The 16,604-nt window shown below is 38.0% G+C and overlaps 1 protein-coding gene across 4 annotated transcripts; it reads left to right on the top strand.

Annotated features, from left to right (window-relative positions):
- Positions 1 to 58: 58 nt before the first annotated feature.
- Positions 59 to 15,108, top strand: LOC134799411 (serine/threonine-protein phosphatase 4 regulatory subunit 3). Of its 4 annotated transcripts, none has more exons than XM_063771807.1 (10): positions 59 to 143; positions 530 to 943; positions 1,552 to 2,487; positions 3,021 to 3,213; positions 3,845 to 3,987; positions 4,589 to 4,764; positions 6,204 to 6,394; positions 8,434 to 8,634; positions 9,469 to 9,575; positions 14,955 to 15,108. In XM_063771807.1, the coding sequence occupies exons 2-10, from the start codon at positions 647 to 649 to the stop codon at positions 15,051 to 15,053; spliced, it is 2,343 nt and encodes a 780-aa protein (XP_063627877.1). In that variant the 5' UTR covers positions 59 to 143; positions 530 to 646; the 3' UTR covers positions 15,054 to 15,108. The 4 variants fall into 4 exon arrangements, with proteins under 4 accessions (XP_063627877.1, XP_063627875.1, XP_063627879.1 ...); XM_063771805.1 differs by having other exon boundaries at positions 9,469 to 9,602; positions 14,955 to 15,090; XM_063771806.1 differs by having other exon boundaries at positions 114 to 180; positions 9,469 to 9,602; positions 14,955 to 15,090.
- Positions 15,109 to 16,604: the final 1,496 nt, after the last annotated feature.

Here is a 16,604-nt window from a genome sequence, read left to right as displayed (position 1 = left end):
ATATTACAATTTAAACCTCAAAATTTAGTATACAACTCATTAATGTTTGAATATCCCTCCCTTTCGGCCATTTTGAGAACCCCGTCCTCGAAGCGTTGTTGTGAATCCAATATGGCGATATTTGATGTTGTGCTATTTTAAAGGTACGTCAATTTGACGATTCTATAAATGTTACGTCCGGTAAATATATTGTTTTTCGCCAAAATGTGTACTAATAGAGCTTAAAAAGCTTAGGTGTAGTGATTTATTGAGATCTAGTGGTTTTGTGAAAGGCGTACAGTTTGTATTGTTTTGTTTGTGATTCCCGATAATTTTAATGGTCAATCCATTGTCGTTCAAACATTTTAAATGTATTTGTAGTGTTTATTCTCTTGCCACCTTGTTATATATTCGTTATAAACCTATGTGTAATTCCTAAACAGTCTGCTTTGCTTGTAAAACCCAAAAGTAAAATTGAATGTAATTACGGTAATTAGAAGTGGAAATTTTTATGTTTCATAGAAGAATCAGTGTATTATTTGTGTTACAGAAGTGCACATGTTTTCATACAAATGGGAGTTAAATAGAAGAATACAACGGTGCAATAAAGTAGCGCCTAATAATTGAGTCACTATTTGAATACATAGTGGAAAGAGCGTTGACGATAATGACTGACACGAGAAGAAGAGTGAAGCTGTACGCTTTGAACGCTGACCGGCAATGGGACGACAGGGGCACAGGGCACGTCTCCTCGTGTTACGTAGACAGACTCAAGGGCACCTCACTACTTGTGAGGGCAGAGTCTGATGGATCTCTTCTTTTAGAAAGCAAAATTCAACCAGACACAGCCTACCAGAAGCAACAAGACACACTAATAGTATGGTCAGAAGGTGACAATTTTGACTTAGCATTAAGTTTTCAAGAAAAAGCAGGATGTGATGAAATATGGGAGAAGATCTGCCAGGTAAGCCTTTCTCACTGACCAGTTACATTGTACCTTCACCTGCCATAAACTTGTATATTATTACTTAGGTCTTGGTTGTTCTAGCTCAGACTGCAATCTGGACTAATGTAGACAGGTTTCAACATGATTAGCAATATACAATACTCCTACATGTATAACAACATACTTGTTGTACACATTTTAATACCAAGTACCTTTACCTTACCAATCTAAATAATTACTGACATTTTCAGTACATATTTCATAAAATATACTTCTATATTGTATGAAACAATGGTTTTATGAAACTGTTTTACATTGATCATTAATGGGGTTGGCAACTGTCAAAGGTTTGCATAGATGGCGCCATCATAGCTTGCCCCTTTTTCTATGAGATTTGGCTTAAAGGGCTGGCATCCAGTGTATTAAAAAAACAAAAATTTGACACAATTATAGGGATTGACAGGGCAATCTATGATGGCGCCATCTGCTAAAAACTTCCACCGGCCAACCCCATTATGATGAAATGTTCCATCATTTTTCTGACTGTATAGTCACAATAACATATATTATTTGAATAAGAAATTACCTATGACAAATGTGTTAATTTTGTTATATGATCTTTATAGGTTCAAGGAAAAGATCCATCAGTTGAAATCACACAAGATATTGTAGAAGAATCAGAAGATGAGCGTTTTGATGAGATGTCAGACAGTGTCCAACCTGTGGAACTACCACCTTGTGAAATGGGAAGACTGGAAGACATAAGCGAGTTGGTCAACAGTTGCTTGGTCTCACCAGCTCGTAAAGACAAATTGGCCGCTGCTCTAGAATCCCAGCACTATATAAAGAAATTACTCAATCTCTTCCATATGTGTGAAGACATAGAAAACATTGAAGGATTACATCATCTCTATGAGATATTCAAAAGCATATTCCTTCTCAATAAAAACACTTTGTTTGACACAATGTTTGCAGATGACACTATATTTGATGTTGTTGGCTGTCTGGAGTATGACCCGAGTCTACCACAGCCCAAAAAACATAGAGAATATCTGCGGGAGCTAGCAAAATTTAGAGAGGCCATTCCTATTAAAAATCAAGATTTGCTGGCAAAGATACATCAAACGTACAGAGTACAATACATCCAGGACATTGTTTTACCCACTCCCACAGTCTTCGAGGATAATCTGCTTAGCACATTATCTAGTTTTATATTTTTTAATAAAGTAGAAATAGTAAAACTTATAGAGGAAGACGACAGATTTCTGACAGATTTGTTTAAGTTGCTAATGGATGATAAGACACCAAACCCGAAGAGGAGAGATTTAGTTTTATTCTTAAAAGAGTTTTGTAATTTTTCACAAAACCTTCAGCCGCAAGATAAAGATGCGTTTTACAAAACGTTAGTTTCATTGGGGATCCTGCCAGCGTTAGAAATTACATTAGGTATAGATGACCAGAAGACCAAGACTGCGTCTATAGATATATTAACTTATATTGTGGAGTTCTCACCCTCAGTAGTGAGGGATTACACTTTACAGCAAGCTAACAACACAGAAGAGGTAATTTCCAAAATTAAACCATCTTAGCAACAATATATTTTGTCATAACATAAATAATTTGCCATTCCTTACTTACTTCCTATTAAGATTAACCAATAAATAAGTTGATGCCAGCTAATCTGCAATACTGTAAAAGGACACAGCTGCCTGTCAGAGCTACTAATACAGGTTGACCCAAAAAGTTGATAAAATTGATTAATGGGGGGCATATTTTTGATAATCTTAACAATCATTTCATGTTAGGAGAATATTTTGAAAATAATAGTTAAATTATTGTAGTTTTAATTTTTAATTACATTTTGTAAAAGATGTATAAGAAAGAAAATATGTATTCCTAAAATTCTTTGTAATCATTTTGGGTCACTCGGTATGGCCTGTAGTAATCTAAGTAGCTGGGTTGTGTAAAGATACCATTATCTTATCAATATCTGGCCTTGACAATGACCTTGTATCTTGACCTAAGATTACAACTGATTTTTTTTTATATATTAAGTTTTTTATTTCCATAATAACTGATTATTTACACTTTTCAGGAGCACATGCTGCTTAACATAGTGATAGAACAGATGCTACGGGACCGTGACCCTGAACTCGGAGGTGCTGTGCAGCTGATGGGGGTTTTACGTATCCTCCTTGACCCGGAGAGCATGCTAGCTTCGGTCAACAAGAGTGAAAAAGCGGACTTCCTGAACTTTTTTTACAAACACAGTATACAGACACTTATAGGTACGTAACATGGAAGATTGTTATGAAGACTAGTAATGAGTTGTTTGAGTGATAATTTTATTTGTTAAATAATTGATATTCAAATTTCATTAATAGAATCTTTCATTATGATGTTATCTTTCATTATGACATCCAAGGACATCAAATATAAATACTTTTTATTGCATACCTCAGTTTTACTGTACTTTTGGACACTACACCTTAGGCGGTCTTATTGCTATAAAGCAGCGGTCGGCAACCTTTTAGCAGCCAAGGGCCTCATAGTAGTTAACGAAGTTGACGCGGGCCGTACTTTGTTAATATTTATTACTTTCAGACATTGTCGTTTGTCAATATTACAAAATAGCCAGGGAGGCTCGCGGGCCGCAAGTGAGAGGTTCGCGGGCCGCCTGTTGCCGACCGCCGCTATAAAGTAATCTACACTAGACTGCCAACATTCACCAGATGAGTTTTTGCATTATTCTTCTCAAATATATTGGCTAAAAAAACTACACTAATGCTGGTCCCTTCACTCTTATTTTTATAGTCAACAGTGGTGAGTTCCCAATGAGAATAGAAGCCAATAATTTCGTAGTTTGCCCTAAAAGCTGGAAATAGATAACATTCGTAACATTTTTTTTCTTTTCCACAGCACCATTACTACAGAACACAACGGGAGAGAAACCCCTGCGGGAAGACTACCACATGGTGCAGCTACTGGGACTCGTCCTAGAATTGCTCTCGTTCTGTGTCGAGCATCACACTTATCACATCAAAACTTGCATATTGAACAAGGTATGTTTCTACACAAAATTTTGCTAGTTTTCATAATTTTATACAACAGTTTTGTAAGTTATGTTAGGTTCAAAGTGTAAACTATAAATTCACAAGTTGTGAATGTGAAAAGCATGTACTATACTACAAGGTTTGATGTACAGATCTAGTGCATAATTGTTTTCCATCGTATTTTGTCGGTGACGTTCGTATTTGTCATGCTAGTTCAGTCAATGTCAGCACTTTTTGTACCGAGACTGACTGAAATATCAAGACACGTTCGTAAGTTTCCGTGAAAATACGATGGAAAATAACTACGCACTACCCGACTTAATCATAAAACTTTACGGGTCTGATTTAGTTAAATTATATTTTATCCCTGTCTTACAAATACATAAGTCAAAATGACAGATAAAGACAAACGATTATTAGCTAATTGAGGCTTGTACCGCGTTTATGAATAAGGGGGTACATCTGTAATCTCCTAATAAGATTGTAGTAGTTAATTAGCTAGGCAGTAAATAATTTTGTATATTATGCTAACATTAGCCTTAAGATAAAAACTGTCACTAACACTATTGATCCAAGTTGGTCGCAAATAAATGAATTTATTTATTTATAGGATCTCCTTCGCCGCATACTGGTTCTTATGCGATCAACACACACCTTCCTAGTGCTGGGTGCTCTTAGATTCATGCGCAAGATCACGGCGCTCAAGGACGAATACTACAACCGGTACATCATCAAGGGAAATCTCTTTGCGCCGGTCATAGATGCGTTCCTTAGAAATAATGGCAGGTATGTGTCAAAGAAAAACTTATTCCAGATTTCATTTTAGAGATACTCCACGAGTAGCGTCGTTTCAGCGTCGGCGTCTAGTCAGCGCTATGGAAAATGGTGTCGCCGCGCAGTTGCGTCAACTTTGTAGGCTTGTGCCTGCTCGGTCACTGCAGAGAGCGCTCCGCTCTCGGTCAATCAGTCAAATGAACTAGTTCGGTCTTTTAGTTCCTTTAGTTCAGTTCGGTTGTTGAGAGCTGGAATGAATATGAATCGATTTTACAGTATTTTTTTTAAATCTTTAGGAACTGTATTACGATTCAAGTTATACGATACTATAATGACGGTTAAACATTAAAATCTTGACATAATAAAAACAAATATTTGATTTTCCTTCATACTTTTGAGGTTTAGGGCTCTTTGTCACTCTTTTATCTCGTTCGCACTCGTGCCAGGGTCATTGTGAACCATTTCGTTTAGTCTATTTTCTGTTCCACTCATGTCAAGCGCTCACCAATCCCACTGAACTAAAGGACCTAAAGACCGAATAAGAGCGTGCAAAAAGATTTAGTTCCTTTCGGTCCTTTATGGGATTTCATTCGTAACAGTTCTTCGTTCATGACCGACACAAGCCTACTACGTTGCGTCGAGCACCAGCCATAGAGTTGCCTAGACGCCAACACTCAGGAGACGGAGTGTGTGGGGTCTCTCTTATCTGTAAATTGCTAAGATGTGTGTAGTCAGATTACTGTTTAGGTTCCCACCCTGTTCCACCAACAGATGTGCGACTTGTGGAAAATTTCCTAAAAGTTGGAAAACTTTCAGAAATTTCTGCAAATTTTTTATGAAAATTTCTAGTTTGGAAAGTTACAATCTCCATACAAACATATGAGAAATTTTCTCTTGTTTTAATTTCGCAATTTTACAATCTTTTCTGTGGCAATCTGTAGTTACATCTCAAAATTTTAGTATCAACCATACAAAGCGCCTAATATAGTCAACGCAAGAACTAATGACAAGACATGAATGCTTGAATTTTTCATTTATTTATGATAAGTATTATTAATATTACAGAAAGCTTTATATTTAGGAGAAATTTATACAATTTCCTATCCTAGAAAAGCAGGTACAATAAATACAATGCATAACTATGACTCAAAACGCGCACAAATTGTCCAAGTTATTTTCGTGTCTTGACGACAAAATCTGTAAATATTTAATAGTTCAATACAAGAATCTTCAAGTTTCTGAATAAATTGAATTCGATCCAGTGACGTTTGACGGAAAAATACTGTATTGTATTTTTTATTCTATGTTTGGGTGATTCCATCTGTCCAATATATTGGTCCAATGTCATTGCGTCTAACTTTACTTAAATGAGAGACAAAATACATACTGGACAAAGAAATTGGACAGGCCGAATACCACCCTAAGTCACACTTTTATTACACTGTTTTCAGGTATAACCTACTCGACTCGGCTATACTAGAATTATTCGAGTTCATCAAGTTGGAGGACATCAAGTCACTCTGTTCACACGTGGTCGAAAACTACGGCAAGATTTTAGAAGACGTGGAATATGTACAGACGTTTAAAGCGTTGAAGACGCGATATGACCAGCACCAGGATAAACTAAAAGAGCGGGATCGAGGTAGGCTATTTGCTTTTACGATTTTAAAATTTTTTTTTAGCGTCTACATTTGTCATCACTCATTATCCATATTTTGTAACAAGATGATTGTAGGTAATTCGGGGTTAAAACAAACTTAGTTAATGATGGGAACATATTTTTACATGTGTGTATTTATTGGTAATGTAAAACGTCCCACTTTCTTCACAAAACGGAAATTTATACGCAGTTTATAATTAAGTAAAATAAGGTAAAATAAGTAAAATAACAGTTGGATGCAGACAAGGATTAAATTCTTTTGTTAACTATACCCAAAAACCTAATCGAAGACCAAAAAAACTACGACAATGTTGCCACTGCAATAAATTATTTGTAAAATAGTAAATTCCTTTTTTATAAATAAACACGCTAAAATAAATTATTTATTGGTAATTTTACTCGTACGATTTAAAAAAGTACTTTTATTTACTTATTTTTACATAAATACAAGACGAGCTAATAAAAACTTAAATATCTGTGATTTTTGGTTGCAAAGCTGGTATTGTGCTTGTATCACTTCAGGTATTCATAACATTTGGTGCATTCATTTACAAATAATTACGAACAAACTCTTTTATTTAGATTATGATGGAAAAGTGCCTTTTTGGTACTAGTAAAAACCATGTTAAATGGCTCACGACTCTCACGATTAATTCTCATGGTTAATTCCACAGTAAGAAGTAACGTGAGACATCGTAACGATACAAATTCAGTGGCAACATTGTCGTAGTTTCTTTGGTCTTCAATTAGGTTTTTGGGTATAGAGATGATAAGCGTTTTACTTTTTATACCTATTGTCACTATAAAAATGACTCGTCCTCTATATATATAGTCGAGTAGGTACTACTCTGTGATTGAAGAAACTTATAGTATTTATACTTAGCACGTTAGAATTGTATCAATCAATGTTAGTTGATTGTTGGAAATTAAGTGCAATCAGCGACATAAGTTGTATACAAAAACCTTTTTTATCAATGCCAATATAAATAAGGATATTAGAAAAAGGTTGGCGAAACCTGGAATGTTTACTCGACAGTGACATAAGTGACATTGACAGTTTTGACAGTGACGTATCTGTCGTAGTTTTTTGGTCTATAATTAGGTTTTTGGGTATACAGTGTGATTTCTTTTTAGCTGATTAGGGACATTCTATGTGTATACTGTATATAATATATAGGTACAATCGCCATCAAATATATCGGGGTGGCACAGGTGCTCACAAATATCTGAAAACGCCTCTATTGTCGAGGCACTAGAATTCGTGATTAGACATTTTTGAGCACCTCGGCCGCTCGTGTCGATGGTTTCGTGATTCATATTAAGCGAGACCAGAAGGTAGCGATGCTTAACGCATTTGTCTGTCGCATCCCGAGATCTTGCTCGGAACAGGTGTGCGGGTTCGCTGGGCAGGACAGCATGTGCATCATAGTTTGGAGAGCCGTGTCACTGAAACAAGCGTCTGAGCCGCATAGGCTGCCCCATCTTTTCAAATTTTCCTTGCTGCGGCCAACCTGGGATCGCAGTCTATTTAAAGCTTTCCGGGTCGGCCACGGCTGCTTATGCTCTGCCGGGAGCGTTTCGGCGGGACGGACGTAGTTATCTGGAGGGGCGCGATGATGACGGTGACTGTAATGAATATTTGTTTCGTGTGTTCCGTCGTAGCCTCAAAACTACTAAATCTAAGTAGATTCACAAGTGTGAATAGGATGTAAACGGTATCGTCTTGGGTCGTCCCATTCGTTTTTCGTCAAGTTCTTAAATTAGTCCTCTTCTGCTTTCGTCACGCATTCTACATTGAAAGCCACCGACGATTGTGACGAATGTAGAATGGGTGACGAAAGCAGAATAGGACTAATTTAAGAACTTGACGTAAAACGAATGGGACGACCCAAGACGATACCATGTAAACTGATGCGATTTTATGACTGTTGACATAATTGGCCAGGCTAGCAGGTACACAAGTTTATCAAACGTTATGCCTTTATTAGACAATGATATGAAATGAGGATGTGTGTTCCCAGTGAGCGGCAGCGTCGGCGTGGCCGAGGCCGTGGTGCCGTCGCTGCTGCGCTCGCGCTACCGGCGCGAGGCGCGCGCGCCGGACGACGAGGAGGAGATGTGGTTCAACGACGAGGACGAGCTCGACGACGAGCCGCCGCTCGAGCCCGCGCAGCCGCACCCCCTCCCGCACCCGCACCCGCACCACGCGCTCGACGCCATCGGTAATATCATTCATCCATCGACTAAACTCTGTCCCCCTTATTCATAAACGTTTACTAAAGTTGACAAGCCGATAATAATCGTTTGTCCCTTTCCAACATGCAGATACGTCGGAAAGGGACAAACGATTATTATCGGCTTGTCAATTTTAGTAAACGTTTATGAATAAGGGGGTGTATCTTTAGGTATTCACTGAACGACCTGACTTTAACCTACATTATTTGATCGTGTAATGTTTTCATCTACCCTCAACTGGCTTAAAGAGCCATTTGAGGGTAGATTTTGTTTACTTTTATTTAAATACCTAAAGATACAGACTATAGTGGCACACGACTAGGACAACAGTCGGCAAACCGCGTCTCACGAGCCGCATGCGACTGTTAGGCACAATTGCGGCTCTTTCGACTTATCGCCGACTTTCGGCCGACAGCGGTTGGCTCTTCTTCTAAAAAGATTGCCGACTCTTGAACTAGGATGATAGCTCGACAATGAGTCGCCGCTCTAAATCGAAAACGTTAAGTTGATATTGACGCCTTTAAGCGGCTGCTGCTGCCCCCTACTGGTCAGAAACGCACTGTTTGATATTTCAAACAGTAAAATCTTCAGTCCAGTTTGCAAACCCACTTTCTATGAGCGCAAAAACGATTGCAGAATTTGTGTGTCCTAAAATGGAAAAAAGTATTTAGATCGTACTTTTTCATTTATTGCAATTGTTTATAATCTGTAGCCATTATATCTTTTAAATTTGTAAAATAATTCAGCAGCCTAAACTAAAAATCTCTGATTTATATAAATACAATATTGTATGTTATGAATAAACTCTCAACATTTTCCAGGTAAAATAGTAGAAAAGAAAGTGTGCACGAGTACAGAGAGTGCGAACGGACCGAGCAGAGTACTGCTCAACACCGCGTCGCCCAAACCGGCGCACGCCGACGTTCAGGTATCCGAGCCCAGATTACTCGATAAGGTAAACTTTTGGTTCCCTCTCGCCTGACTCGCTTCGCTGGGATATCGTATATATGCTGTACGTGTCGCGTAGTCTGTATAAATTCGGTAATTATGTGGTCTGTAAATTGCAATTGGGCGGCATTGCATTTTTCATATCACATTTATACTCTTTGTTTTACGAAGATTGATTTAAAAAGGAATAATGTTAGTCTTGCACAAAATTATTAACTATTAAACAACACATTCTAGATTGCTCCTCCAAGGGAAGTTTTAGATATTTTTGCACAGAAAGGCGGAAAAAAACATTACATTGAAAAAGTATTAAAATGTTATTTTTTCTTTAGTCATGTTACTCGGGCTCACGGTGTATTAAGTTTTTTATTTATTTATGTTTTTGCATGTATGTCTATTTAGGCGGTTATCACACTGGATGCGATTCGCATGTCGCTCCGATGTGCGAGCGGGAGGTCGCTGTAATACGCGAATAGCGTTGTCTCGCTCAAACATCGCAGTGACGTGTGAATTGCAGAGTATCATAACCGCTATAATATTGTGGACAAAAGGCGTACAAAATACTTTAGAGGGAACAGTTTTATTAGTTAGAGAGTTTTGCTTGGCTTGTTACTGCATGATATACATTATTGTATGCTTAGCGCTCATTTACTTTTGCATGGATTATTTGTAAAATATAACTACAATATGGCAGTTTACATATGTGCATCCATAACATGTTAAGCCCCGTTTAGACGGTTCATAAACTTGAATGCAATTTTCGTTACATTGCGGTGTTTGGTCGATCAAATGAATGCATATCTATAGTTATAGTTGTTCGATTCGTAGCTGGCCCCGAACGGCTAATCCTTTGTCTATTGTTAAGTAAAACCGCACGTGCCATTACCTGCAAATAAGGGTCGTATAAATTGTAATTGGCACCTAAGCTTGGGTTAGTCCAACGCCCAACCAAAAACAGTGTAGGTGCGCTCTCCAATAACGGGTCTTTGTTACGCATCTCGATGACACATTTTAGACTGGTTCTGTAGGGCTCGACTCGCCGGCACTCGGTAACCGTAGAGGGACCACACAAGAAGTGGCAAATTATTTTTCCATTTGTTTATTTTGAATCTTATTGCAATTTCCATAGGAGTTGTAATTCAATAATGACGGTTAAAGTGACCGATGCAGGTAGTAACACGCGCCGTTTTACTTAACAATAGACAAAGGATTGGCCGTTCGGGGCCAGCTACAAATCTAACGACTATAGCAATGTATTAAATATTGCATGTAAGTTTTTGAACTGGGCTTTAGCTAAGTCTATTGACGTTAGAATTAACTATTGCGTCAATATATATAAATTCAAAAATATCCATTCAATTGTGTCTCGAGTTGTACCTTTCCCGAGAACATTTGCTGTTTTTAGGAATAAATTACCCATTTGAAAACAAGTTTTAGTAAAGAAAAATAATTTGATTTATCCTAAAATTAGAACCATAATAAAGATGTCTTTCTTTAAATCAATTTTAAAGCTGTTATTGATTGAATAATTCAATAACAATTACCTTTATACAGTTACTGCTGCTACCTAAAATTAACTGAGTTTGAAGCCCTTGGCATTTAGTCGTAAATGTTGAAATGGCCTCGCTTGTCAACTGTACCTTGAACTGTCAGCTCATTTAATGATTCGTGTGGTTTGGTCATATTCAATTACTAATATTGAATGGAGCTACGGATCATTTTTTTTAGCATTAGAAAGAAGGTAAACAATGTAAAAGATCGTATATGATTTATAATTCTAACATATTTGCTGTGACTTATTTTTCAATGGTGATTTTTAATAAAAAGACATGTCAAGATTGCTTACCTTCTTTCTACTGCTAAAAAAAGACGAACTATACCAATCGGTATGTAACTTATTATAAGCATTGTACTGTTATTTACCTATTTATATAAAGCGGTCTCTGGTCGGCAATTTGACATTAGCTTTATTATATTTTGACTTTGGTCGATTTTAAACTTCCAACATCACTTTTGTTTTGACCTTTAGCGTCTCACGTTCCTAACTAATACAGGGTGGCCACTTTCTGGAAAACCGGGAAAACCGGGAAAAGTCAGGGAATTTCGCTAGTCATGGAAAAGTCAGGGAATTGTCAGGGAAATTTAATAGAGGTCGGGGAATAAAAATTGTCTCTGTATGTACATAATAAAATAAAAATAAATATATAAATTTTACCATCTGCAAACATTATATCTTCTTCTTCCTGGCGTTATCCCGGCATTTTGCCACGGCTCATGGGAGCCTGGGCACAGAATAAGTAATAGGCGTGGGGTCCGCTTGACAACTAATCCCATGATTTGACGTAGGCACTAGTTTTTACGAAAGCGACTGCCATCTGACCTTCCAACCCAGAGGGGAAACTAGGCCTTGATGGGATTAGTCCGGTTTCCTCACGATGTTTTCCTTCACCGAAAAGCAACTGGTAAATATCAAATGATATTTCGTAGGTACATAAGTTCCGAAAAACTCATTGGTACGAGCCGGGGGTTTGAACCCGCGACCTCCGGATTGAAAGTCGCACACTCTTATCGCTAGGCCACCATCGCTTCATTATATATCTATAATCTATGTATAATCTGCAAACATTATATATCTACTGTAATTAGTCTAACGCATTCACTGCCAGGGGGCGTGGCCTAGGAACAAACTTGTATGACGGTGGACGCACATTTGCGTCGGGGGCAGTGAATGTGCTAACCTGTTCACTTTAAAAACCGCAAACGATGTACAGATTAGCTGTTTGGCACACGCATACTAGAGGTCAAAACAAAATTATTGAGCCGCAGTTCCTAAAAATATTTCCCGTAGGAGGGGAGTGCTGAGTCATTGTTTTTTTTGTATGGGAAAGAATTTTTTTTTTCAGAAAAGCTTTTTGAGGCGATTCTAAAACTATACCACATCATTACATTTCAGCCATTCTTTTTTAATTAAAACCAAAATAATTTTCAAAACATACCAAGTTTGGGCTTCTCCAGATACGATATGGCTGATTTTTTTTGTACAATATACCTCAAATGATACGTGATATCCTCATATCTAACCCTAATAAAGCAATTTTGAAAATAATTTCATTTAGTTTTTTTTTTTTCAATAATACTAAGTGATACAGTCCTACTTCAGTATCTATTCTACGAGACTTAATGGAACTGTACTGCAGATACGGTGCCTATTAATCATAAAATGATACGTAAAATCCATATATCCAACGGGGTATACCTCTTTAACCCTACCATACACGATTGGTTTCTAAAAATTTTCATAAAAATAATAATTTTTCTCATAAAAAAAACAATGACTCAGCACTCCCCTCCTATGTAATTTTTTTTAGGAACTGCGGGTCAAAAATTTTATTTTGATCTCTAGTATAATAAATAATAATAAATAAATAATCGATTTGCGGTTTTCTATGAAATTGGGGTCGTACGTCTGCCGCTAAATAGGTTAATAATAGGTAACGCTATATCCTACCACGGCGGTATAGACAAAATAAATATTGAAAAAAAAATGATCCACGCGGCTCGTAAAGTGAGCATTACGAGCCGCGTGGATCATTTTTTTTTGTACACGGAGGAGCTACACAAAAAGATAGAAAATTTAAGTCCAGAGCCTCTACCATCAGTTTTGACATTGACATAACGCTCACGTCTACGTAATTTACTTTCTGTACATCTCGCTTGCACTAATATGCGAGTACGAGCGAGATGCATAGAAAGTAAATTACGTAGACGTGAGCGTATATGTCAATGTAAAAACTGATGGTAGACGTACAGGGGGCCGATTTTTGAAATTCGACCACTCGATTTCGTGTATATCGTTAAATGATATCTCCACTACTAGGCGTTTAAATTGTACTAATAGAATTGAAATCGAGTGGTCAATACCACTAGATTCCCAATTTCTATTGCTCGCATCTCGTAGATGATGAAAATATTTTGAATTAGTCGCTTTTTTCAAATTTAATTTCCAAAATATCGATCCTAGAAGAAAAATTGTGAGGACCAAACTTGTAGAGAATCAAATTTCCTACAATTTTTGTCCTCACGGTTTTACTGTAAAATCAAAAATGGCCGAGTTATTCAAGAAAAACCGTTTTTCGAATATACACAGGAGCCTGATTCAGTCTACTTTTTGAATTTACACTCCCAGTGAACCCCCCGAGGGACCTACGAAAAAAAAATCCAAGAACTGATTATTCTCGGATAGGGTCGGTTTTTTGGATATAATGACTGGACTAATTCAGATTTTGCAAAAACTCAAAAATGTATACCAATTACATATTTTATATTTATTACATTTAAGATTATGGTCAGGGAAAAACTTGAAAAAACGCCTGGAAAACCGGGAAAAGTCAGGGAATTTTGGTTATAGTAAAGAGTGGTCACCCTGTAATAGTAGTACAAATTACTTTCAACCTTCAATTAAATTTAAATCTTTATTTAATCATAGAGAAAAAAAATACATAGATTGCTCACTCCATACATCAGTTCTGGTACCAAAAACACTATTATTTTCATAGTCGACATCTAGCATCGAGTAGCGGAATCATCAGTACTTTAAGTAGCAGTAGTAGTACTGTCAAGTCACAACAGATGTAGCACAGACCGGAAAGTCTTATGTTGTTGAGCATTGGACTTTCCGGTCGGTGCTACATCTAATGTGACTTGACACTCTTGACAGTACTACTACTGCTACTTAAAGTACTGATTCTACTGATAATTCCACTACTCAATGCTAGATGTCGACTATGAAAATACCAAAACCAAAACTGATGTATGGAGTGAGCACTCTTGTCTTACTATATTTCTCTATGATTTAATGGAATATAGTTGCTTTTGTTTTGTTTTGTTCGATTTTACAACGAAACAAATTCAAGTAAATTTTCTAATACCATTGATTCAAATTTGACGGCCAATTTCTCTTGTATGGGTGGGCCGCTATAGTATATTTTATTTATAGTATTTTTCAAACTCGATGTGTACGCTGACCAGTGTCATTTCAATACAATTGTGAGTGAAATTTGGCGAATTCAGGTTACAAATTACATGGATATGACTATGACCGTACCTATCGACTTTGAAAAATACTATAGAGGTTAAGCTTAAGTATCATTTCGGGAAAATATTGATCTTTCGATAGATTTACATCTACAGCCTGGCAAAAAAGAGTAGAAATTAAAAAGTGGCAACACTGTAGTGTCGTCCCGTTCTCTTATATAAATTGATTTGAAAGGGATGACACTACAGTGTTGCCACTTTTTAATGTCTACTCTTTTTTGCCAGGCTACTGTCGAACGATGACGTAACATTTAGTATCTGACAGGGCCTGGTCGACTACGACGGCGACTCCGACGAGGAGGAGGAGGGCGCCGGGAGCGCCGGCGCCGACGAGCGCGACGCCAAGCGGCCGCGCCTCGCGTAGTGCTGCACCGCGAGCACCCTGATACACCACACCCCCCTCCGCTGTGCACTACCAGTGATGCCGTAAGGATGCAGTAGTATATACATGGGCCCAAGACTAGCGGTTAATGTGCTGCTTGCAGATTAAGCTAGGCTAAAGGTGTCAGATCTGACGAATGCGCCGCTATATCGTCTTTAAGGGACCTTAATGAGTTCACAAAGTTAAAGGGTTTCTATACAAAGAATACTAGAATCCGTTGCGTGCGATGCGGCCCTGTGGACGTCTACCTTTACATAAAGCTGTATAGTATGCGATGTACGGCGCCCGTGCGGTGTGCGCTTCGTGAAACGCGTTAGCGGTGCGTCCGCCCGGTCTGGACGCACCTGAATTGATCGTGTTAATATGTTCGCTGCCACGCTAGAGCGGTTCGATTTCTGTAGGAATTGGGAATTACGCACCGGAATGAAGGTAGTAGAGAATTATAATAAAGTATCTTAATATAAAAATCGTGACATGCGGAGATTTAAAAAATATGGTGTTCCGATACGCATATATGTACATGTAAATCTGCTAAGTGCCTGATTTTCTGAGGAAGTGGTTATATATATCGCGAGTTGTAGCTCGACTGAGTAATTAACTCAATATAACAAGGCTAATATCAGCTTCTAATACCAAAAGCAGGATAAACCATGAAGAGTGTGTCAAGATTTAACTAAGCTCTAACTCACAATATCAAAGAGATACTCTATTAAAACTCTTTATGAATGTCTGTAGGCATTTGGCAGAAATTTAAGCAGTCTTCACATTGGATGCGAAATCGCACGTTGCTCCGTTTTGTGAGCGGGATATCGCTATATACGTGCATAGCGCTGTCACACTCAAACTCTCGCATTTGTGATAACCGCGTTATGATCCATCGAGTAGATATAGACTATCAGCGAACCAGAGTAGCCGTACCATGAGTCGACACTTGACGTGAATGCGTAAACTCGATCGCAGTGCATCACGCTCGCACTAATATATTGGTGCGATAGAGAGGGACTGCAATCGAGTTCACGCAACCGCAAACGTAAATGTCAAATGCAAACTCGTGGTAGCCGTGCTGGTTTATTACTTGGAGTGTTTGTAAGTAAGTGCCGTAGCCGTATTGCGCCCATGTAACGTAGTAAACCTAATTAATTAGCATATGAAATCTTCATACTAATTAAATTTAACTTCGTATGGCATCTTAGAGTGTTAAGCTCGGTCTTCCTAGGATAGCGGTGCCGTCATAGCGGCCGTCTCCATACAAAATAATACGGCTAAACATAGACTAGGAATCCTCTAGACTGAGTTCAGAGCAATTATTTCATGAAACCGATGCTGCCAAAAATACGGGGGTGCGGGGGACGAGGTGAGCGAGGTCCCGTGCCGTGATTGGTCCGTTCAAAGACACGGACGTCACACAAAGACACTTTCGACTCTAAAATGGAGTAAAACTACCGTATTTGTGGCAGAGGGGGTAGAGCTACTATGCTCAGTCTGGAGGATGTCTTGTCTGTGTGGCTAAATAAGGATGAGTAGTATTTTGTA

Source organism: Cydia splendana, chromosome 18, assembly GCF_910591565.1.
Source record: "Cydia splendana chromosome 18, ilCydSple1.2, whole genome shotgun sequence".
Classification (NCBI taxonomy): Eukaryota; Metazoa; Arthropoda; class Insecta; order Lepidoptera; family Tortricidae; genus Cydia; species Cydia splendana.
The sequence above is the reverse complement of the archived record's forward strand: the minus strand, read 5'-3'. Positions and strand labels throughout refer to the sequence as shown.

Coding starts and splice junctions, on each gene's coding strand:
- LOC134799411 (XM_063771805.1), top strand. CDS start 647: ATGACTGACACGAGAAGAAGAGTGAAGCTGTACGCTTTGAACGCTGAC. Junction 6,395..8,433: donor ACTAAAAGAGCGGGATCGAG/GTAGGCTATTTG, acceptor GTGTGTTCCCAG/TGAGCGGCAGCGTCGGCGTG. Junction 8,635..9,468: donor CCACGCGCTCGACGCCATCG/GTAATATCATTC, acceptor AACATTTTCCAG/GTAAAATAGTAGAAAAGAAA.